The sequence below is a fragment of the Nicotiana tomentosiformis genome, chromosome 2 (assembly GCF_000390325.3).
Source record: "Nicotiana tomentosiformis chromosome 2, ASM39032v3, whole genome shotgun sequence".
NCBI classification, from domain to species: domain Eukaryota; kingdom Viridiplantae; phylum Streptophyta; class Magnoliopsida; order Solanales; family Solanaceae; genus Nicotiana; species Nicotiana tomentosiformis.
Genome location: NC_090813.1, coordinates 166,039,291 through 166,063,940, shown reverse-complemented (window position 1 = coordinate 166,063,940; position 24,650 = coordinate 166,039,291). Strand labels below are relative to the sequence as shown.

Here is a 24,650-nt window from a genome sequence, read left to right as displayed (position 1 = left end):
TTTTATCCTTTTTCGAGCTCTTATTATGATTTTTCTAATAATATTTGTGAATTTGATAGGAGCAATGAAGTAGGGGATGTTGAGCGTGCTTCTTGTATTATGGACATGGTGAGGCAAGTAGCTGAGCAACGAGATGAAAATCAAAAAGCTATAAAAAGAATTAGTGCAGCAATCACGAGAATGAATGCCAAGGTGGAGGAATTAGATGAAAAGAGCGAGTTCTCATAAGAAGATAACTTGAAGAAGCAGATATAGTAAGCCAATCTTGGCTATAGGAACAAGCTCAATTGATGAAATTTCATGAGTTTCTCCGTAATGGTCTTTCAAAAATGGCAAAACAGCTGATAGAAGGAAGAACTGAGCTAAGGCAAGAGATAGACCAATTTGGCTCAAATACCCATGACCTGCAGACTCAATTGAATAAAAAGGTTGAGGCGTCTGATGCTCAACAACCAATTGTTATGGATACTGGCCAGCTTGTGGAGCAGAAAAGGAGTTCCAACTATTCCACCAAATTATTATTGATGATGCCAAGGTTGAGGATGTGTGCAAAAGTGAGGATGTCAAAAGTGAAACGATTTTAGAGTTGGAGCGTATTGGACCTCATTTTAACCACTTTTCAATATTATGTTGGGATGATGACATGGGAATCGATCCTTTCGGGCCTATGAAGGAGTCAATGGATGAGGAACAAAGTGCATACACTCTAAAATTTGCGATACCAAGGAGATAAAATGATATTCTTCACTTAAAGGACAAGAAGTGCAAAATGCGACATTATTTGCTTGGTTCTTTTGTATTCATAGCATCACCCCAGAACCATAATTTCAAGCTTGACTCAAATTTGGGGATACAATTTATATCTTCGAGGTGGAAGAAAAAGTGGTGAAGTTGGTGTAAGTCGGGCCACTACTATAAATCACGCGTTTGTTGGGAGGCAACCCATCATGTATTTTTTTTACGTTTTATTTTGTTTTTGTTTGCAGATTAGGGGAAGTCTGAGTACCCGAAGTTGAAGTTGAGAAGCATGTTTAAGCTTAAGTGTGGGGTCGTCCCGACCCAAAATATTGAAGATCATATTGCTAGCTACCCTAGAGGGTCTCAGGGAGTATTTCTTATCCTTGTTTTAATATTTTTCTTTGTGATCATGCATCGAGGGCTATGCATAACATAAGTGTGGGGTGGGGGAATTACTTTCTGAATGTAATTGTATAAAAAAATCGTTATTTTTTTAACCCGTAGCTAGAAGTAGTTTAGTTTAGAGTAGTTTCTTCTTCTTAAAAAAAAAAGGAAAATTCTTTATTTTCCGCTAGCTTTATATACAAGTAATTTTCTAATTCTATTTCCTAATTGGCAAGTAGGTACTCTTAGTTTTTTGAATAATCCTTGCTGCAAAGTTTGGAAAATGCAAAACTCCGTACCTCCTTAGGGCAGTACAACTATTTTGGGACAACAGAAATTGCAAATTTGATTGCTATTGAGAGAGAGCGTACAATGATCTTCTACCTTCAGATACGGATATTCGTCATTTGGTCATGGACAATAATTTTGGAATTTGGAGTAGTGCAGCCGTTTATGAAATTGAAAATGGAAAAGAGCACTGAAATTTCTCAATTTACAGTTTAGTTCCAGTATTTGAATCTTTTTCTTTTTGTCCTCGTTTGGTTTTGTTGAAGGTTGTTATCCTTGCCAGCAAGGGATCTCCCAAATCTATATGTAATGAGTTGCTCTCTCATTTGGGATATATGATAAATGAAAACCCATAATTCCTCTCTTCTTCCTCTTCTCCCTTTGTTCTTTCTTTTCTTTTTCTCTCTTGTATTGCTTGCTCAGCTTAATTCTGATAACAAGTTGGTATCAGAATTACCCTTCTTGTCGGACCAAACCCATGGCTACAGCTCAAAGATGGAATGGGCCCAAACACAGCTGAAAGATATAGAGCTTTTGACAAAGTTAGCCGCTCGGCAAAAACTATAAACAGCCGCCTAGCCCACAATTGCATATTACAACTTGTAACCAAAAATAAATAAATTATGTTAACTAGCATATATGTGCTGCACGCCCTCCCTAGTCACCGAAGTCCAAAATTTGGCGATGGATCGCCACTTCTCTAGCATTCATTTATTGATTCTCCTTCTTGCACTAAGCAATTTCTTCTATCGGATTGTCGTGTCCGTTGGGAAAGTTTCGAGTGTACTTTTTTTTTTTTTTGTGAAATTGAAGAAATCATGAGTTTCGCAAAGAAAGACTACGAGTTTCTGAAGGAGATCGGAATTGGCCCTAAAAATCTAGGTTGTTATGTCAATGGCACCTGGAAAGCTAGTGGCTCCGTCATCTCCACTGTTAATCCCGCCAACAATCAGGATCTTAATTTTTAACGATTTTAAGTTTTTTTTTAATATTTAAATTGTACTAGTGGTTAATTTAAAGCTATTTTTGTGGATACAGACTATTGTTGAAGTTGTAGAAGCTTCTGCCCAAGATTATGAGGAAGGCATGCAAGCTTGCTCTGAAGCAGCAAAGATAATTTGGTTCAAAATTCACCTGCTAAAGTAACATTTATGATCTTGACGAGGGAGGTTTTATTCTTCTTAGTTTCTGCCGCCAGAAAGGATCCTAGAAATCCTTATCCCTGTAACCTCTTTCTTTTGTGTATTATTAAGGAACAATTGTAGTTTGATTGAGAACAAATATCTGGTATACAATTTTAAATAATTTAATTTCAGGCCCACCATTAGTAAATATTTACATGGATATTTATGTATTTCTTTTGGTGAAAATAGATTTAAATATTGGTATATTACAAAATATATACAAAATAAACTATCACTATACAAAAATTATATAAAATAGACTGTCACTATACAATTTATATACAATAGACTGTCACTTTACAAAATATATATAAATAGACTGTCATTATACAAAAAATATACTAAATAGACTGTTACTATACAAAATAGACTGTCACTATACAAAAAATATACTAAATAGACTGTCACTATACAATGTATATACAATAGACGGTCACTATAAAAAATATATACAAAATAGACTGTTACTATACAAAATATATACTTAATAGACCGTTATTATACAAAATATATACAAAATAGACTGTTACTATACAAAACATATACAAAATAGATATATCGAGCTATTAGATGTAATATGTTTGGGCCGGAGGGATATTTCATGTCAATGGAAAAAAATATGGGTTATTAAAATTTTAAGGGGCTATAGGGTAATTTACCCAAAGATATATTTTGAAACTCAACGTCTGGTGGTGATGTCTGGACAAATGTGATCTAACTATTAATTCATAAGCATTTCAACCCCTCTACAGTCTTGAACACTGGATCTAATTCTGGAAAAGACTAATAAGGTTTGGTTCTTATACAATATAGTCTAAATATGCTTCCCCTTACTGGTATTTCAGAAATAAGGCTTGAGGCTTCTTTGCATGAGCACTACCATTTTGATCTATTTCCTTTACTCCACCGTGAGAGTTAGTGGTGGCTAAATGGATTTAAAAAATAGTTATCCACTCATATTATTCATTCATAAAAAATGGATTGGATAATGAAAATTTTAAAAACGGGTTAAATATGGATAAGAACCATATTATCCACTTAAAAAATGGATAACTAATGAGTTTAACTTTAACATTACTCAAGTTTGGGAGACTAGAAATTCTCCCAAAAGTAATCATATTCAAGAAACCATGGATTATATGGATATTCATATTTTCCGTCGGTTAACCCGTCTTTTATCCGTATTAAGTATGTATCGGGCCAGATAATTTATCCGTTTTTGCATTACCCGTTTTCGACCCGTCCCATATCCAACCCTGTTGGGTGACACCGTTTGGTGTTATAGACCACATAAGGGAAAAAAACTGTCTCCATCAATTTTCACTTCTGAATTCCGTTCAACCTTTGGCTGACTTAAATTTTGAGCGAAAAATGTCTTAGATCTACTTTACCTTTCCGTCTACACCCAAACAAACCAGTTTAACCTTTCCCTTCTTATCAATTTTGCCCATTTTCCTGCTCCAAATAAACATGCACCAGAAAAGTTAAAATCATTCAGGGTAATATTATCGGAATCCATGATTAGCTAAGCGCAGAGTAGATAAGCAAAAGAGTTTCTAGAGATCAAGGACCAATTCAGTACTTATACCTATAGCAACTTTAAGAGATCTAACAAAACTAAGCTTTTTGATTTCTTCTCTTAGTACAAGTCTAAAAGTATAACTTATGCATTGAGCATTCAGAAACTATAACTTCAAACGTACTCTACTTTCCACCTAAGTTTACAACTATCTATTTCTCGTACTGCACCTATTTCAAAACAACAGCTGCATTTCTGAGAGCCAAATACCTCTGAACATAGTCACTAGGAAGCGATCTTATTATCTTGAAAACCTCAGTGTTAGCATAACGGAGTTTAGTTCTTGGGTCAAAATATGGTGCCTGCATGTCAAACATAAGAATATTTTACCATCCAAAAACATTTGTGCTGGAAAATTATTTTTGATGGCATAAAGGACTATAAGAATGCACACAACCCCTATTCAGTGAGAGGATATGACAGTAAGACAGCACAGGACAGCAAGCAGAAATTTAGACCATATCATACAAGGCACTCTGGGGCAAAGGTACCTCGAATCCTGTTACGTCGCATATCTTTTTGCATGGATGCATAGAAGGTGGTGATTCAATGTTAACATCTACAGGGATTGAGCAAACAAAGTCAAAACTTTGACATATTCATTAAGCTACGAATGATTGAAAGGAATATCTGCAAAATAATGTCCCTACACTGGGAAACAAATAGACTGTTGCTCATGAAAGCATATTTTGAACGTTCAACTTGTATGATGATTGATGATAACAGTTCAGCATATAAACACGAAAGATATCATTTCCCCATCTGCAATTTAATTCAAAATAAAATAGACTGTTCTTTAATCACTTTCTAACTGATAGTCAAAAGTCTGGGGGTTTAGACTGTTAGCAAATGTTTAGTGATGTTGCTGGAAAATGCAGCAAATTTCAAGGCAATCTTCATCAGGCTCGACAACGACAACAAAGGTGCAATGCCAGGAAAATGCATCCATGTTGTAGAGTTTTCCAGGGAATCATTATCTTCACAACCTAATTATTGATAGATCTTGGCAACCACATATGTTTTCTCAAATACTAGCAACCAAAAAAATGCCAGAGCACTGTCAGTCACAGCAATATCTGCCTGAAAGCTCTTCAAACAAATTGGGTAAGAGCTACTATACATGCTCAGGAAAAAGTGGTTGCAACGAGGAATAAAAACTGATGACATGATTTGCAGCTCAATATGCACTAGTAAAGAAAATTAACCAACAGCCAGCACTGAACAGGAAGTTCTTCAACTCCTAGGTCTTGCAGAAGTTGAAATGCAGTGTATTGAGTCAAGGAAATGATGCAATCAGTCAGAGGCGTTCATTATTCAATTATTCCAAAAAGTCAGATAGAAGCATTCATTCCAGCTGTAGTGGTTCTACTAATATGGTTTCGGTCAGTTTCTTTTGACATTTTTAAGAAACTTGGGTAGCAGGTTCAGTTGCGGTTCTCAAGAATAGGCCACTGAACTGAGCGAAAAACTTACTCTTATGTTCGCAACAACATAGTAAAAAGGAAAATACATATCATAGTGGAAAATAAAGTATAAATGGAGAAACATGGTTAGTGAGCATTCATATAGACGACCCACTTGTTCGGGACCGATGCCAAGTTGTTGTTGTTGTTGTTGTAGTGGAAATATGTCTATTTGCATCTGAGATTTGAAGGATCAAAATGTTTAAGGTTTTTCATTTTTGAATTAGAAATCAATTTGTTGTCCTTTTTTACTTTTTCCACTTGGTATAACAACTTACTTTTTAGAACTCAGTCGTGTACTCTCACCTTTTCACTCTTACCATCAGCCTTCCACTTTTGCACTACTGCACCAATTTAGGCGGCCTCTTCTCCTTCTCTCTTTTTTTTGACCATCTTCGGAAGAAGTAGAACCCTCTGTCTCTCTTTCACCCCCCCTCTCCCCGACCCCCTCTCCCTCTTTGATATAATGGTAGCACAGTTTGCAGTTGATAATATGCACAAGAACTCAAGAAATCAAGTTCGTATGTCACACCTAGTTGTGTTCTGTATCAAAGAAATACCATGTAAAGGAGTTCACAGATTCTTCTTTTCACAAATTTCAACTCTTTTTCAGTCTAATATCAAGCGTTTTTACGTCTTTCTTAATATATTCTCAAGTTGGTATCTGAGGAGAAAGAGTCCTCTATCTTCTTTTTTTCAAAGGTCTACCATTGGGTCAAGTAGAATCCTACATGAACTCCACAATGCATTCAAACCACTTTGAAATTTATATATATATATATATATATATATATATATATATATAGGGTTTGCTAACCTACTACATGGTTGTAGTAGGTTAGCATTGTATACATATTTAGTTTCTCTAAAATGTCCTCATTATTTGTTGCCATCACATTAAATTCAAGGACTTTTTTGTCCTTTTACTAAATTTTACATTTCATCTTTTCATTTCTATTTTCAGACGGGAAACATTACCCCTCTATTTTCCATCACCACCCATTGTTCTTCCCAAATTCCAAAAGGGATTTTCTTTTTTCAGTATCTTTCTCTTTGCACTTGACAAATAACGTAATGAAGTTAAGAGTTTAGGAACATGGATGAAAAATAAGAGAGATATAATGAACACGAAGAATTGGTAGTGCCGCTATCTCTTTGCACTTCCACCTCTATTTTCCATCTTTTTTCTGTTTATTAGTACCTTTTCTCTTTTTTGTCATCTTTCTCTTTGCACTTGTCAGTGCCGCTATCTTGGTTTCCCATCATTTACTTGTATAATGTTTAAAATTTAGGAACAGGGATGAACATTTAGAGAGATCTAGAAAATAAAATTTCACATTCAATTGAAAGGAACATGAAGAATTAGGGGAATATAGGTGAATTCATAGAAGATTAAAAACTGGGCATACAAAACTGATGTTGAAAGTAGAAGATGAAGCTTAGATTTTTCTTCTACAAATTGCTCATTGACTCCATGTATATCATTTGTTCTTCGGTTACGGATAAATGAGAAGAGGAGAGGTTCTTTTGGTTTAGAGATGAAATGTGGAATTTAGTAAAAGTACAAAAAAAATCCTTAAATTTAATACGTTGGCAACGAATAATGAGGGTATTTTGGAGAAACCAAATGTGTATACAATGCTAACCTACTACAACCATGTAGTAGGTTAGCAAACCCCATATATATATATATATATATATATATATATATATATATAAAAATAAAAAATTGGATTCCTACCCAGTGTTTGGTACCCACATTGGGGCCCTGAATAATCCGGATTCCTGTGGCGTCAAACCCATTAAAGAGGGGAGCGCTCCCTTTCATGATTTTTTCCATTTCCAAGGCTCAAACCTCAAACATTTGGTCAAGGATGGAGGTAGCCTATCCATCCATATGCCTCATATATATTAGTGGCTTCAGTACATTGTGATTGTCAAGTATATAAATGTGGACATGAGGTTATCTTCAATGCTCCAAGTGCGACTGGGCATGTTTCAAACCACTTGCTTTTTACTCACTCTATAAGCATCCAAATAAAACTCCTAATGTTTTTGAATTACAAGTATATGCTAAAGATGAAAATAGGTCGGAAATCAGAAATTCAGAGTCTAAAAGCATTTAAACAAGCGCTCCTCCGCTACAATTATAGCGCACATGTGAATTCTACGTATTATATATCTCATAATGGTAATATATATGTCATGTCAATCCTTTGTTCACCATAGCTGACCACTATCGACACGGCATGACAATGATGCAGGTGTGGAATTTGTGTCGGGTCAATTTAAATAGAGTATGTAGGCTAACTACAATGAGGAAGGAGGACGACAAAAGAACAAAAGGGGAGAGGGAGAAAGAGAACAAACACAAGAAGGAAAAGGATAAAAGCATGTCAGAGAATCAAAAAGAGAAGCATAGTATCTGAGCCATCACTGTTATCGTCGACTCTTGGATATCGATTTGAAACCATTAGCTATGAAAAACAAAGAATCGTATGACTAGCACGGCCTAGCGGTTCTTTTTTCTAAATGCTGGTATGCTGGTCTTAAACAAAGAGCTTACAAATAACTCCAGAAAAATGTACTACATTTATTGGGATGCCCATAGTTGTGGGTAAACAAAGATTTATACCACAAACACTGTTCTATCTACATGTACTCAACCTAGTAAGAATTCCACATTCACCTCTATGTCAACTTTGATCTACTCATGTCAACCGATGATTCATCTAATAAAGCAAGTATATGGTCACTCATTTCTTTGACAAGAAGACAACTGCCAAAAGATACAACTACTTGGGAATCGTCCAAAGTGACCAATTCAAGCGAACTCCATAATAATTCAAAACAACCAAACAAGCGAGTTCCTCTACAAGTAGCATAGACTAGAACAAGCTATAGACACAAGACATGGACAAAAAAGCAAGAGATGAAAGGAAAGAAGGGGGTCAGGGAGGAGAACGGGAGCAAAGACAGAAAATAAGATAGCGATGACAACCTCCTGACTGAGAGGGACAAAACACTATTAGATGTAATTACATGGAGCTCGGCATCCTATTATTTATCCTTAGGGAAATGATCAAGGGGTTGTCGATATGAGTTCTCAACTTCTCTTCTTTTCTTACTGGACAAGAATGTCATGTGGTTAATGGAAGAATTTTCTGAGTTATTTTTAACTTGTACTTCTTTCTGCGCTGAAACTCAAGCTCAATTGGGTGAGATAAGGTATCTATATTGAGATTGTAAAAGGATATTTTTCCACAAATTTTTCTTTTCCCGTCTTATAATTGCATTTTACATCAATCTACTTATCTTCATAGAACCTAACAAAATAGAAGTATTGAGCAAAAAATATAAAAGAGATTAAATTTAAACTACGTGTACTGCTTGTTACATGCAATTATGCCTCGAGTACCTTCTTATATCAAATCTGATATTTAATAAAATCTCACGCCTTCTTCTTCCCATAATAATTGAGTTCCTCATATGATTTTATTTCCAAAAAAATTACCATTTTATGTTCCTCCTCATGTCTTTAGTGGTATGTCCTTTGCTCATAATCTATCTCCGTAATTGGACAAGCATTGTGCTCATGCTATCTAGCGTGTTTTGACTTGGATATTCTATGTTGCAAATAATATCATTTTCTCTTCTTTCCTTAGCCAACTTGAAGTTGTTTATAGGACTTTGGTTGTCTCATAATTTTACCCATCTATGTGCAGATACCCTCATCATCTACTTTAGAAGTCTAGTAATTTCAGAATATTTGTATGACGACAAGTGAAGCAAATCACCTAGTGTGCTATTATCATGTTTTCCCTCGTAAATGTTGCTAAGTAGTTAGTCATATACAGTGTTCCACATCGGGAAGTAGATACCGATTATTATGTAATCAGTGTATATAAATAAACATTGTACAACACTTTAATTAATTAATAAAAAATTTCTCTCGTGCATTCTCATATGGTATCAGAGTTACCGTGAGAAATTTATCGCTGTACATAAATTCTAGCGACTCCGGGAAGAGAAAACAGTCAATCGGAAGCCCTTTTTCCGGCAAAAACAAGTCTGTCTGCAAGAACCATACTATCCGGCAGTGTTGGGCAAAAACCAACACCACCAGGAAGTAGATCACACATCGGCGACCAACCCTCAAAACAATCTCCGGCAGAAAAGGACCCACGCGCCCTCAAGCGCCGCCGGAAGAAGTTCTCCGGCATAGCTCCGACGTCCACGCACCGGCGCGTGAGACTGTTTCAGGCCAGATTTTGGAAAAATTTCTTCAGAACAGTCTCTTCTCCTTGCAAATCCGAGCCTACCCATCCAATTAAAATCAAATTCTGACCACTTTTATATTTTTTCGGCGTGAACAGTGAGCTTTCCGGCGAGAACAGTAATTCCCAGAAAATTTCTACTTTTCCCGGCGCAATATTATAATGGCATTCGTATCAGAAGCCTTTAACTCGCAATCTGTTGGATCCAATGCATTGAATCCAATCCAAATGGTTTCTTTACCGGATTATATGGAGTTCCTTCGGTACAAAGCATGTAAACAGACATCTTCAGGGATAGTTTCCGTTTTTCAAACAGATAGTAGCGTGACTTGTGTCTCTCAATCTTCAACCTTTGAGTCTTAGGTCACTGATTCAGGTGCATCTAATCATATTTCTGGTAACAAATCTCTTTTCACTACTATTTCATGTTCTCAATCTCTCCCAACAGTCACAATGGCCAACGGGTCTCAAACCATAGCAACTGGAATAGGTCAAGCAAGTCCACTTCCTTCCTTACCTTTAGATTCGGTTCTTTATGTTCTCGGTAGTCCTTTTAATCTCATAGCCGTTAGTCGCTGAGCCAAATCACTTAAATGCTTTGTTTTATTTCTTGATGACCTTGTTTTTATACAAGAATGCAGTACAAAGCGGATCATTGGTACCGGGCGTGAATCAGATGGACTTTATTACCTTATCCTTGCAAATCACATGGACTCACATCTTTTCTTCCTTCAACAACTTGTCGTGTCACTGATTCACCAGATTTATTACATAAACGGTTGGGATATCCCATTTTGTCAAAACTTCAGAAAATGGTACCCGGTTTATCTCACTTGTCCACTCTAGAGCGTGGGTCATGTCAGCTCGGTAAGCATAGCTGCTCCTATATCCCTCGGCGTCTTGATAATCGAGCAGAGTCACCTTTTACTTTAGTCCATTCAGATGTTTGGGGTCCTAGTCGGGTCAGTTCTACCTTGGGATTCCGCTACTTTGCCAGTTTCATTAATGATTATTCCAGGTGCACTTGGATATTTTTGATGAAAAATTGATCTGAGTTGTTTTCTTTTTTTCAGACCTTCCACGCTGAAATTCAAAATCAATTTGGGGTTTGTATCCGCACATTTTGTAATGATAATGTCCTAGAGTATTTATCTTCCCCATTTCAGCAGTTTATGAACTCTCATGGGATTATTCATCAAACATCTTGTCCGTACACATCTAAACAAAATGGGGCAGCTGAAAGAAAGAATAGACATCTTATTGAAACTACTCGTACCCTACTCATACAATCTCATGTTCTGTTGCGTTTTTTTTTTTTTGGGGGGGGGGAGTACAGTTCTTACATCTTGCTATCTTATTAAACGTATGCCATCTTCAGCTATCCAGAATCAAGTTCCATTCTCTGTCCAATTTCCCCACCTACCTTTGTTCTCTCTTCCACCCCGTGTCTTTGGAAGCACGTGTTTTGTTCATAACCTTACTCCAGGAAAAGATAAGTTAGCTCCTCGTACTCTTAAGTGCGTATTTCTGGGTTACTAGAGAATGCAAAAGGGGTATTGAAGCTATTCTCTTGACCTCCAGCGGTACCTTATGTATGTTGATGTTACCTTCTTTGAAACCCAATCATACTTCACAGGTCCAGGTAATCACTTACATATTTCTGAGGTGCTACCAGTTTCATCTTTTGGAGATTCAGTCACTATCTCCCATTCATTTTCCTCTACAACTCCAGCTCCACCACCTACAGCTCCAGTTTCAGTTTCACCACCTATAGCTCCAGTTCCAGTACCTAGTCCAGTTCATCCTTCTGCAGCTCCACCACTCTTGACTTATCATCGTCGTCTACGTCCAACATCAGGCCTAAGGGATTCACGTCCTGCATCGGATTCTGTACCTACTGTGGACTAGTCTCCTCTTAGTCAACCAATTGCACTCCGCAAAAGTGTACGATCCACACTTAGTCCTAATCCCCATTATGTCGGTTTAAATTATCGTCTGTCATCACCTCATTATGCTTTTATATCATCTTTGTCCACTGTTTCTATCCCTAAGTCTTATAGGTGAGGCACTATCTCATCCAGGATGGCGACAGGCTATAATTGACAAAATGTCTGCTTTACATGCGAGTGACACTTGGGAGCTTGTTCCTCTTCCTTCAGGTAAGTCTACTATTGGTTGTCGTTGGGTTTATGCAGTCAAAGTCGGCCCGATGGCCAGGTTGATCAGCTTAAGGCTCGTCTTGTTGCAAAAGGATACACTCAGATTTTTGGACTTGATTATAGTGACACTTTCTCTCCCGTGGCTAAAGTAGCATATGTTCGTCACTTTTTGTCCATGGTTGTTGTACGTCATTAGCCTCTTTATCAATTAGACATTAAGAATGCTTTTCTCCACGGTGATCTTGAGGAAGAAGCTTATAAGGAGCAACCACCTGGTTTTGTTGCTTAGGGGGAGTCTAGTGGTCTTGTATGCCGATTGCGCATGTCACTATATGGTTTGAAACAGTCCTCTCGAGCTTGGTTTGGTAAGTTCAACACAGTTATTCAGGAGTTCGGCATGACTCGTAGTGAAGCTGATCACTCTGTGTTTTATCGGCATTCTGCTCCTAATCTGTATATTTATCTGGTGGTTTATGTTGATGATATTGTTATTACTGGCAATGATCAGGATAGTAATACTAATCTGAAGCAGCATCTCTTTCAGCACTTCCAGACTAAGGATCTGGGCAGATTGAAATATTTTCTAGGTATTGAGGTCACTCAGTCTAGCTCAGATATTGTTATTTCACAGCGGAAGTATGTCTTAGACATTTTTGAGGAGCCTGGAATGATGGGTTGCAGACGTGTTGACACTCCTATGGATCCGAATGCTAAGCTTCTGCCTGGACATGGGGAGCCTCTTAGAGATCCAACGAGATATAGGAGGTTAGTTGGCAAATTGAATTACCTCACAGTGACTAGACAGTGTTGTCAAAGGCGTGCTTAAGCCCTGAAGCGAGGCTCAAAACATGTTGAGCATTTCGCCTCGCTTTGGGGGCGCTTCAGTGTTGCATCAAGGCTCTAAGACATATTTTTCCTTGCCAATGAGTGTAATCCTGAAAAGGAGACACTAAACAATTGATATTTCATTTTATCATAATTCTTTTTCAATTTTTTTGTTTGTATATGTGTTATTCATGCTTATAATTATTGGTCTTGGACTACATATATATATATATTTTTACTTTTTCTCCAATTGCGCATTTTTTCATTAAAGCCCACGCTTTATTTGCGCTTTGCGCTTCAAACCCCAACGGATCTTAGAGCTTTTTTACGCTTTTCGCCTTTAATAACACCGACTAAACCTGACATTTCTTTTCCGGTGAGTGTTGTAAGTCGGTTTATGGAGACTCCATGTGATAGTCACTGGGATGCAGTTGTTCGCATTCTTCAGTATATAAAGTCAGCTCCAGGCAAAGGGTTACTATTCGAGGATCGAGGCCACAAGCAGATTGTTGGGTATACAGATGCTGATTGGGCAGGATCACCTTCTGATAGACGTTCTACGTCTGGATATTGTGTTCTAGTAGGAGGTAATTTGGTCTCTTGGAAGAGCAAAAAATAGAATGTAGTTGCTCGATCTAACGCCGAAGCCGAATATCGGGCTATGGCTACGACAACGTGTGAGCTAGTTTGGGTCAAGCAGTTGCTCAAGGAGTTGAAGTTCGGAGAAATCAGCAAGATGGAATTGGTGTGTGATAATCAAGTTGCTCTTCATATTACGTCAAATCTGGTGTTCCATGAGAGGACTAAACACATAGAGATCAACTGTCACTTTGTCAGAGAAAAGATACTCTCAGGAGATATTGTTACAAAGTTTGTAAAGTCGAATGATCAGCTAGCAGATACTTTCACTAAGTCTCTTACTGGTTCTCGTATTAGTTACATCTGTAACAAGCTCGATACATATGATTTATATACATCGGCTTGAAGGGTAGTGTTAAGTATTTAGTCATGTATGGTATCCCACATCGGGAAGTAGATACCTATTATTATGTAATCACTATATATAAATAGGCATTGCATAACACTTTAATTAATTAATAAGATTTTTCTCCCGTGCATTCTCACAAATGTGTTTATCTGGTAGTATATGTCGATGTCCTAGTCATTTATAGGAAACGACCAGGACATGATCACATAACTAGAGGAATATTTATCCAGTCATTTTCAAACAAAAAGTTTTTGGCAAGGGAAGATAATTCCTAACTATTCACATCTCCGAGTCAAGAGATGGCCATAAACTGGTATGGTTGACCATAAACTGTTTGACAATCCAGTGAATTCGAATCATAAACTATTACCAAACCAAAAGAAGCTAAATTCAGATTTCTTTTAATGTGGGTGTAGTATAGTATGTCAATTCATGTAAGTTACATATATCGACCACATTATGTTGTTCTATGAATCCTATATATTAGACATTCACCAAGTCAAGGTTTACTAAAAAAGGAAACAATCAAACTATAGAATATTCTAATTTAGATTGGATCACAGACCAGTTGATCAGTCATCTATCTCTGAACACTGTTTATTTAACTGAAAACCTTGTATCATGAAAACTAGAAACTAGAACATTGTTACTTGATCTTAGTGCAGTTGCTGAATGTCGAACCATCACTGCAAGTACTTGGGAACTCATACAAATAAAACAATTGCTTCAAGAATTGATATTTGGAGATAAAGAAATATAATGTGATAATCATAGCACTCCATATAGCTTCCACCATAGTGTTTGTGAAGTAACTCAGAGTATAGAAATAGACTGTCCGTTGAAAGAAAGCTCTTCCCAAGGAAGATGTGATAGAATTTGTCAGCACACTGGACCAACTAGCATCCTTTAATTTGGAAAAAATCACCAACTAGTAAACATCACAAATGCCGTGAGAGGACCGCACAATCAGTATATTTATGACAAATTTGGAGCATATAAAAATTCTATTCTCCAAGACAGAAACAAAAATGGTAGCAACTAGGATGTTCATTTTAGAAGAGATGTGCAAGACTGTGAAATTGATAGCCTATTGGATATGCTAGCAAAAGTGGAGGAGTACAATATTGATGTGAGCCAACCAGATACCATTTGCTTGGGGAATAAGGGCACTGTCACAGTAAAAGAATGCTACAGGCAGATTGGTTCCCAGAACCAGATGATAGATGCATGGCCCTGGAAGTTAATATGGAAGACCAAACAACCTATCGAAATCATTTGCCATAACTGGATTGCCCTCAATAAGGCCTACTTAACTCAAAACAACCTCAACAGAAGAGGTTTCCAGTTGGTCAACAAGTATTATTTATGTCTGGGAGATGCAGAAACTGTAAACCACCTGTTTTTGCATTGGCCAGTGGCATTTGACCTTTGGAATATGTTCCTCTGCATTTTAGGCTTGAATTGGGTCATGCCACAGAATATGAAAGAGGCACACTTGAGCTGGAGTTTATGGAGAGTTGATAAGACCATCAAAAAAATCTGGTTGATGATCCCTGGTGCTATTTTTTGGGGTTTATGGAATGAAAGGAATAGAAGCTGTTTTGATGGAATCTCAACTCCAAATCACTCTCTCAAAGCTATATGCCTACTCAGTCTTTTTTGATGGACTAAGTTAGCTTCTGTAATTATTAGCACCGACCAATTTTTGGACTTTGTTAGCTCCCTGGTCTTAGATTGACATTGTAAAGGGAGCTACAATTCTTATTATTTCTGCATTTCAATACTTTTGTAATTTGCATCTCCTTGATGCCTTTTGCTACTGAAACACCTTATTTCATCAAAAAATATAAAAATTCTATTCTCCACCTTAAAGAGGAGTGTTGAAATTATTAACAATATAGATAAAAGGTCAAAAACACCCATTGGAGAATTAATGATATGAATAACAATCAAGAAGTGAAGCATGCCCAATAAATGCATGACGTGTGACATCGAGGTCTCATATTATATGTTCAGCACAAAACCAACTTAAGCCGCCTTTTTCCTTGTTCTCTACTCTCTGTCTTTGTCTTCCATCTTCAAAAGAAGTGGAAGATCCGTCACTCTACCGCCACCACCACCCCAAATCTCTCTCTCTCGCAGATATAATAATACTGCCATCAAGAATCATTAACAACCTTTGGGTAGGAAAAGAAGTATCAATGATCGGTTTAGTAATTTGATTGTCGTGAAATTGTTTGGGCATTTCAATTTGGATCTAATATGTTATAATCAAAAGCAGTTTATGCTACATCTATTTTTGCTATATGCTAATTGGATACAATAAACCAAGTTAACCGATCAACCTCAGTATTGAGCCAAAACCGAACCAACAAAAATTTGGTTACACATCAGTTTTTTCTTTAAGAAAACTAAATATTTGGATACCAACAGAATTAAGACTCAGCAAATGAACCAAACTGAATAAATATAGCTATATCTTGCAAAAACCTAGAACACAACCCTATTCTACATTACAGGCAAAGGTATTGAAACGCTAAATGCATGATTCCAGATAAAATTTACGATATAATCCTAGTCTGCTTATGCCACAAATCTCATAATGCCCACGAAATAAACTCCAAACAATTTCGCTTAATGACGGAAAATGCAAAAAAGTTATGCTAATCATAAGAGATTGGAGATTTCAATTTCAACCTTAGAAATTAGTTGTAAAAGCTTAATTGAAAGCAAAAAATAGGGTATAGGTGAAAGATTGAGACTCACAAGTAGGTAGGCCAGGAGGAAAATTTTCGTAATTTTCAGCTTGAATGATCTGCTTGAGATGCTTCCAATGACGGCCTCTGGCCTGTCCTTTAGGGTACTTGTCGTACATCTGAATCTTCTTGAATTTCATGTGAGCTGGCAGTACTAGCTCTGCTTCTATCACTTCGCGCTCCATCTATAGCTACCAACCGATTTGCTGATGATTGAATAAGGGTGTTTTACTTGGGCTTAAAGATGATTGCCTAGTCACCTATAACTAAACCCAACTTTATTTTTATTTTTCTTTTAGGGAAAATACATACTCGCTACGTCTAATATTATGGAAAAATTAATTAGGATGGATTTTAACAATTTTATCCTCATTCATCTCTTAATATTTAGATGAACGAAATATTTACCCACAAAAATAAAACTATTTATATTTACCTATTCATTTATTTTTTTACCCATCAAATTAATTACATTTCCTAATATATATATATATATATATATATATATATATATATATATATATATATATATATATATATATATATATATATATTATTATTTTATTTTTTTTGTTTTGTATTTCATCACCTTATTTGCTACCTCATCCATGAAATTTTCTTTCCGCCTTGCATCTAATGTTGCTAATCACGTTTAAAAATATGAAAGAAGATCCTTGTGTGTGATTCTTGGAGAGAAACAAACTTTTTATTTGGATTTTTAATTTTTATATGTACTTGACTAGTTTTGTTAAGTGTGTGATTAATGGCTAGAGGTTGGTAAGTTAGGACTTATTTGAGACATTTCTGTAAGATTCCCAATTAATTTTGTCTTGAACTTATAAAGTGACAAATAATTTAAGACAACTATTTTTAGTAATCATGACTGTTAGTATGAGGGAGTTTATTGTACCCTAAAAGTTATCTCAAAAAGGAAGGAAAGGAAAAACTACTTCACGAATTATGCGTGAGAGGTAAAAACGTGAGTTAAAAAGTTGGCTAAAGTGACACATGTCCTTTTGTAATTGGTCGTGCAATGAATTATATTTTTAATTGAAATTTGCCCAACACTCGTCTTTCCTTTACTATTCCCCTCTAGTCATACACAAAACTTCAATCCCACTTTTTGTGAAAACTCTCCCTTCTCCATCGATGTTGAGCATAATCATTCACTAGTTGGCTTTGTCCCACTAGTGTAACAATGCAAAGCCTCCATGGATTATAAGGTAGCTTTGTGTTGATCATGGTGGGTGATGAAATTGGAAAGGAAGAAAGAAAATTGGTTTTGGGTTTCTGTAATTCTATTGCAAGTCTGACGAGATAGAGGGATAAAGGTTTGTGGGTTTTAAAGAGAGAGAGAGATAGGAGAGAGAGAGAGCATGTGTATTGATTACATAATCTAAAAATATTATAAAGTCGAAGCAAGTTGCAAGTTAATCCGTGGTCAATGGCGGAACAATGCGTTTGCGGTTTGTAGTTGAAACATGTTTGGCTTCTCTCCTTAGTATCAGTTTAAGCACTATTGAGTTGAGCTTAAAATGATTTTGATGATTAACAAACAATTGTCAAAGAACCAGGGGTCTTGAAGATATTTATCATGCTCACATACATGATTGCATATGTGTCAAGCAAATATCCAAAGAAACAGGGCAGACATCAAAAGAACTAAATTACCGGAAGACGCTGATCAGAAGCTGCGAAGATAGTTCCTTATGAAAGTTTAATTCCTTGGAGGATTTATTTCTGAGACGCTGCATTACACGCCTGCAGGTTTTGATAAACAACCGGATAGACCTTCCTAGTAGACAGATCCAGACATCAGCTTGATTGGTAAGCTCCACTCTCCCGGAGTTACCAGGTCTAGACTTTGAACTCTATTTTGTATATACAGACTTGAGAGTAGGCCGGGACCCTGCCCTTACCATTATACAGTTTTGTTATTTCTAGAGGCTTGTAGACGAGTCCTGTATATTTTGTATGTTAGTATTGTGGCCTTGTCAGCCCTGTGTATATGTTCAATTTGGTATTGCTGGCTGTAGACGTTCATGGTGGCATCGTCGGCCTGTACAGTTATGTATATGAGCTTTTGGGCATGTTTACTCCTCAGATGAGATATACGTTATTTTCAAATGATTAGGAATATGGCTTTATCGGCCTTGATTGGTATTGTCAGCTTGCAAGTAGGACTCGTTGGCCTAAGTTGAGGGTTACCCCTCCAGAGTTCACAGTTATAAAGTTGTACGCTCTGGCCGAGTATGTCACCGGGTGCCAGCCACGCCTCCCCAGGTTTGGAGCGTGACAAACTTGCTATTAGAGTATGTCTGTCCTAGGGAGTCTATAAGCCGTTTCTAGTAGTCTTGTGTTATAGATGTCTTGTGTACCACATTATATAAAGAGGAAGCTACCAGGCATTTAAGAGTCTGTTACCCTTCTTTCAAATCCAAATTGTGCTATAGAGCTGAGTCATAAAAATTTGAGTCATGACTTATTATTGGGTCCAAACGCACACACAAGTATACGCGGTCGACAAGTAATAAAGTGATAAGAAAGTATAATTCCTACGAGGATTTATAATCAACTATTTTCCAATCTAAGCTATTTATAAATTTAATACTCAAGTATAGGGGTGTACATAGGTCGGGTTGGTTCGAATTTTTTAATTACCAAACCAAACCATTGGTGTCAGGTTTTTAAATTTATAAACCAAACCAAACCAATAAAGTCGGATTTTTCAATCTCAATTTTTATCGGGTTTTTCGGTTTTTTTCGAGTTTTCGGGTTTTTAACCGGTTAAGTCTTAATAGCAAAAATATTGTTCCAAATATTTATTTTAGTCCTAGTAGGATACAACTATATAATGTATTTTCTAAGAAAATAAAATAATAATATGAGATGAGTCATAATATTATACTAAAATATTCAATAACATAAATAATAAAATCGTACAAAAAAAATATTACTAATTAATACATCATAATAAAAATTAACATAATCTAAAAATACTATCTAGGTCGTGCTAAAATAAGTACAACTAATAAGTATTATTAATTACACAACTAAGCATAAAAAAGATAAACTAGGTTATACATTTTTATTATAAATCAATGCAAAGCTAAAAAATAGATATCCAACACTATTGTCATTCCTAGTGTTGAATTGAATTTTCTTTATTAGCATTAGTATTGATTTGAACTTTATTTGACTTACTACCTTTATGGGCTATATAATTTATTGGACCATTCAAGAAAGTTAAGTCCAAATTTTAAATAATACTTTTAAAGATAAAACTATGAACAAATTTAAGAAATATTTATATATTATATTACAATAAATATTTATATGTATAAAATATTTTTTAAAATTACATAAATGTAATGTCGGGTTGGTTTGTTTCGGTTTGACTTTTTTTAGTTAAAACCAAACCAAACCAATTATGGTCGAATTTTGTTTTTCCAACACCAAACCAAATCAAACCAAACCACAATCGGTTTTTTTTTCTCGATTTGACCCAGATTATCGGGTTGGTGCGGTTTATCGGTTTTCTTTATACACCCCTACTCAAGTGAGTGTAAAGAAGATGATTGTGATTTTTTAAAATAAATTAATACGAGCTAATAAGCAAGCAAGTAAATAAGATCGCAAGTAGAGCAAACAAACACTTAGAAAGAATTCAATGAGATGGGGATATTCAGGTTTATTGGATTAACGTCTCTCCTATTGCATTTTTCGGGTTGATATAATCACTTGACTTATCTAGTTTGTTGTTTAGCAGGGTTTATTATGCTTGCAAAGTTCTTTCGATGCTTTGCTCGCCTATCCAAGCCAACCTAAGACTATATGTCTATAGAATCAAACTTGACAAGAATACATGTATATTTCCTGCAAAAATAACCAAGTAAGGCAACTAGAATATGTCTATCCTAATCACGAATCTATTCTCTGATGCCTGGATTCAAGAACTTACTCTATCCAATCTTATATGCAATCTATAGTTCCCACTTTCGAGTTCAACTATAAATTCGTAGATAGTACTCTATTGTTAGCTAAGCAATAGAATAATTAAGTGCAAGATTGAATAAATAAATTAATATGATAAAATCAAGCAAAACAATCAACCGTCAAATTACAATTGTTAAGAACGACCCATAACCCCAGAATAATGACGTTCTTAGCCACTCATGTTCATAACAATAATCAAAAAATTATTTTTAAACATAAAAGCTATGAATACTAGATGAAGGATGGAAGAATCGACGAATTACTTGCTCCCGAGTGTTTCGTACTTGTGTTTCTCTCTCAAAGTAGTGTTCCCCCTCCAAAATAGGTTTATATTTGCTTTTATACGAGTTGGGGGCGTCTTGGGTTGAAATAACCAAGTCTCGGGAGAAATAGGACAAGTTCCTGTCACCAGCGCCCAAGGTAGTATGGGGCGCTAGCCGTGGCGCTGGGAATTTTGCACTTCTGGAAACTGCGCCACAGGTAGCGCCCCACGCAACCTGTGGCGCTACTTTGCGGCTTTTTCTTGTTTCTTCCCCTTTTCTCTTCAATTCATGCACCTTTGACCTAAATTGCCTTCGGATGATTCCTACACATAAAAATAGTAATAATTAGCACAAATTATTACATTACACATCCAAAATCTACGAAACATGAGTAAAATGTGAGGCAATATGCACATAAATATACATACTTTAAGCCAAATATCAACACTCCACACTTAAACTCTCGCTCTCCGTCGATTAATGGAACTATAAACTACACCCCAATAATGCACATCTCAACTAGGGAGGAGCAATTCAAATTTTCAATCATACACTTTAGCTTTGACTATAATCGATACTGGCAATCAACCATGAACATATGAAATTCACATTTTTTCATTTTAAACATGTCCAAGTATACACAATGCAATTGAACCATTTCAAACAACCTATCCACAACCACCCTACCTCAAGAGCCGACTTGTTACCACTAAGCACCCTCAACTCGCACACTCACCCAACAAGAGAAGTCTACAACATTGCCAATCCGTCATAAGATCATGTGCCCTGACCAAAAAACAAGAGAGTGCATGTAGAAATAGTCCACACATGAATTTGAACATAAATTAAGAACATCACACAATTGAAAAAGTCGCTCACTCTCACAAAGAATTCGTGTGCATCCGGTGGTCATACTATAAGCTTGCCCGTAGTGTACATCTCTACTAATCTAAGCTATCCAAGTCTAGGATCAATTAGGAATTTATGGGTTGTAATGTAGGCTAAAGGACGGGTATGATACATTTAGGAAAAGTGACTAACCCTCCTAAGCACTTTAATACACTACACTCAAGAATCGAACACGTATTCTTCTTAATCAATTCACTCGCCACAAACCATACAAAACATAGCCCTTTCTTCAATTAAGAACTTCTACATCCCCACTAGCACGAATTAGTAAGATTAGGAGATGTGTGTATTTCTTCCTTTTGACTATCAACATTATTTGTATTTTTTTCAATGCAATTTTCTTTTCTCTTTTTTTTTTGTACAAACACTCCATACATTAAGGTTCATCGGCTAGTGTTATTTTTTATAATTTAGTGCACCTTATGGGCTCTTCCATGGTTCCACTCGAAAGCTACTTTCCAAATCTCCCACCTTGCTTCTTTTAGCGCCTAAGTGCCTTTGGAGGTAAAGGTTTAACAAGCTCAAATTAAGAACAAAATAGGGATACAGCTTGTAGTGTGGGTGCCAAAGAAAAGGTCTACAGGCTCAAAGGGGATCGCAACGGGAAAATTTTATTTTGTAAGTGACAAGTACATCTATGATCAAGCAAGAAACACCTACGTCATCTCCCAGACTAGCACAACTTAATGATTTCGCTTCGATTAACACACGGGGCAAGTTCTAGACCAAACAAGATAGCACACAATAACACAAATCCTCACACACACATTGCACATGACTCAATTAAGACGGTTCTGTTCAACTCTCAAGTCAAGCAAGCATATATAGTTGAGAAATTTTAAGCAATAATGTACTAAGTGACTTGCAAGTCAAACAACTGAGAAAAAAATGTCACATAGTAGGTTATTTATTTTACTTTAGACATCACAATCCAAATCAAATATATAGGAAGATAGAGTGCATGCCATAGCCTAATGTGCCCGCACCAAACATATCAATAGGTATTTCAGAGCAACTCAGTTTTCTTCCTATCCTACTCCTAAAAGAACAAAATACCCGGTTCAAGCTACACCCTACCGGCACCCAAAGAAAAACCAAGGGATACTACCTAACTATCCAAAAAAAAAAATTGGTGTTTTTAATCGGACTTTAATCCCTCAAAAAAACTGTCCAAAAGATCCATCGTTGGAAAAAGTCCGAGCTTTTTCTGATTTTTTTTATTTTCATTTTTTAAAGTCTACTACTCTAAACTAGACTACTTCTAACTATGGGTTCTAAAATAAAACTAGTAAAATAAAAAATAGTTTTATACAATTACAAGTCAGAAAGTAGTTCCCCCACCCCACACTTATGATATGCATAGTCCTCGATGCATATTCACATAGAAAAATATTAAAATAAGGATGAGAAATACTCCATGAGACCCTCTAGGGCCTAGCTAGAACATGATCCTCAATATTAAGAGTTGGGACGACCCCACACTTAAGCTCAACATGCTCATCAACTTCAACTTCGGGTACTCAGACTTCCCCTAATCTGCAAAACAAAAACAAACAAAACATAACACTAAAAAAAATAAAATAAATAAAATACATGCTGGGTTGCCTCCCAACAAGCGCTTCATTTATAGTCATGGCACGACTTTGCTACTCTGCTCAGGCTGGGCGCTTTCGCTTCCTCCTCTTTCTATGGAGTTTTGCCTTTTTGCGCGCTCTAGGAGGATCTACTCTTTCCTCTCTGACCCTCTTCTCTTTTACCTTTACACATTCAGCTCGCAACACCACTTCTTCTAACTCGATTTTCTTTTCCATGCTACTAGGCTCCACATAAGGACATTTCTCTATCACCTTTGATTCTACCATAGGGATCATGCACAAATCCTTATAATGCTTAGGAAGTTAAGCGCCTTGTACATATTGAATGTTATTTCTTCATCATGCACTCTCATCTTTAGCTTGCCCCCCCCTCCCTCACATCAATAAGTGCCCCTCCAGTGGCCAAGAATGGTCACCCCAAAATAATTAGAACCTCCTCCTCATCCATATAGTCAAGAATAATAAAATTTGCGGGAAATATGAACTTTCCTACTCGTACCAGCACATCTTCAATAAGTCCTTCAGGCACTGCTAATGCCCGATCTGCTAGCCGTAGAGTTATAGTAGTAGGCCTGGGGGCTCCAAGATTCAGCTGCTTGAACACTGATAGTGGCATCAAATTAATGCTAGCTCCACATCGCACAAGGCTCTACCAACCTCGTGTTTTCTAATCGCCAAGGGAGTTGTAAAATAACCTGGATCCTTCAACTTAGGCGGGAGCTTAATCTGTACTCTAGAAGTGCACTTCTCAGTAAGTGCAACCGTTTTAAACTCTGTCAACCTTCTTTTGTTGGCCACAATGTCTTTCAAGTACTTGGCATATTTAGGTACTTCTTGTAGCACTCCTATCAAAGGTAGATTCACACACACCTGGCTCAAGATATCTAAGAATATTTTGTACTTGGACTCATCTTTTGACTTTTGCAACCTTTGAGGAAAAGGCGGTGGTGGTCTTTCCTCTATCTCTTGCTAGTGTTCATCATCCTTCTTTTCCCGCCTTAGACACCAAATATCTTTCAGATACATGCTTTTGGGAGGGAGGCTCCTCCAATTCTCCCACTTCTTTGATTAATTGCTTGCACGTGTTCTATGGGATTCCTCTAGGTATCACTTGGGAGTGCTCCAGTAGGTTGAGTATTTAGTTGTACAACTAACTGCCCAATCTGCCTTTCTAAATTTTGAAAATCAGTCCTCAACTGCTGGTTGTCTGTTCGAAGCTGCTGGTTGTCAATTAACAACCTTTTTA

General features: G+C 36.6%; 1 protein-coding gene across 1 annotated transcript; it reads right to left on the bottom strand.

Annotated features, from left to right (window-relative positions):
* Positions 1 to 1,442: 1,442 nt before the first annotated feature.
* Positions 1,443 to 16,887, bottom strand: LOC104115285 (protein EIN6 ENHANCER-like). The gene is made up of 4 exons (XM_018777357.3): positions 16,652 to 16,887; positions 4,665 to 4,732; positions 4,322 to 4,475; positions 1,443 to 1,614 (listed from the first exon to the last, which is right to left on the bottom strand). Exons 1-3 carry the CDS (start codon positions 16,824 to 16,826, stop codon positions 4,344 to 4,346), a joined length of 375 nt encoding a protein of 124 aa, XP_018632873.1. The 5' UTR covers positions 16,827 to 16,887; the 3' UTR covers positions 1,443 to 1,614; positions 4,322 to 4,343.
* Between the last annotated feature and the right edge of the window lie 7,763 nt (positions 16,888 to 24,650).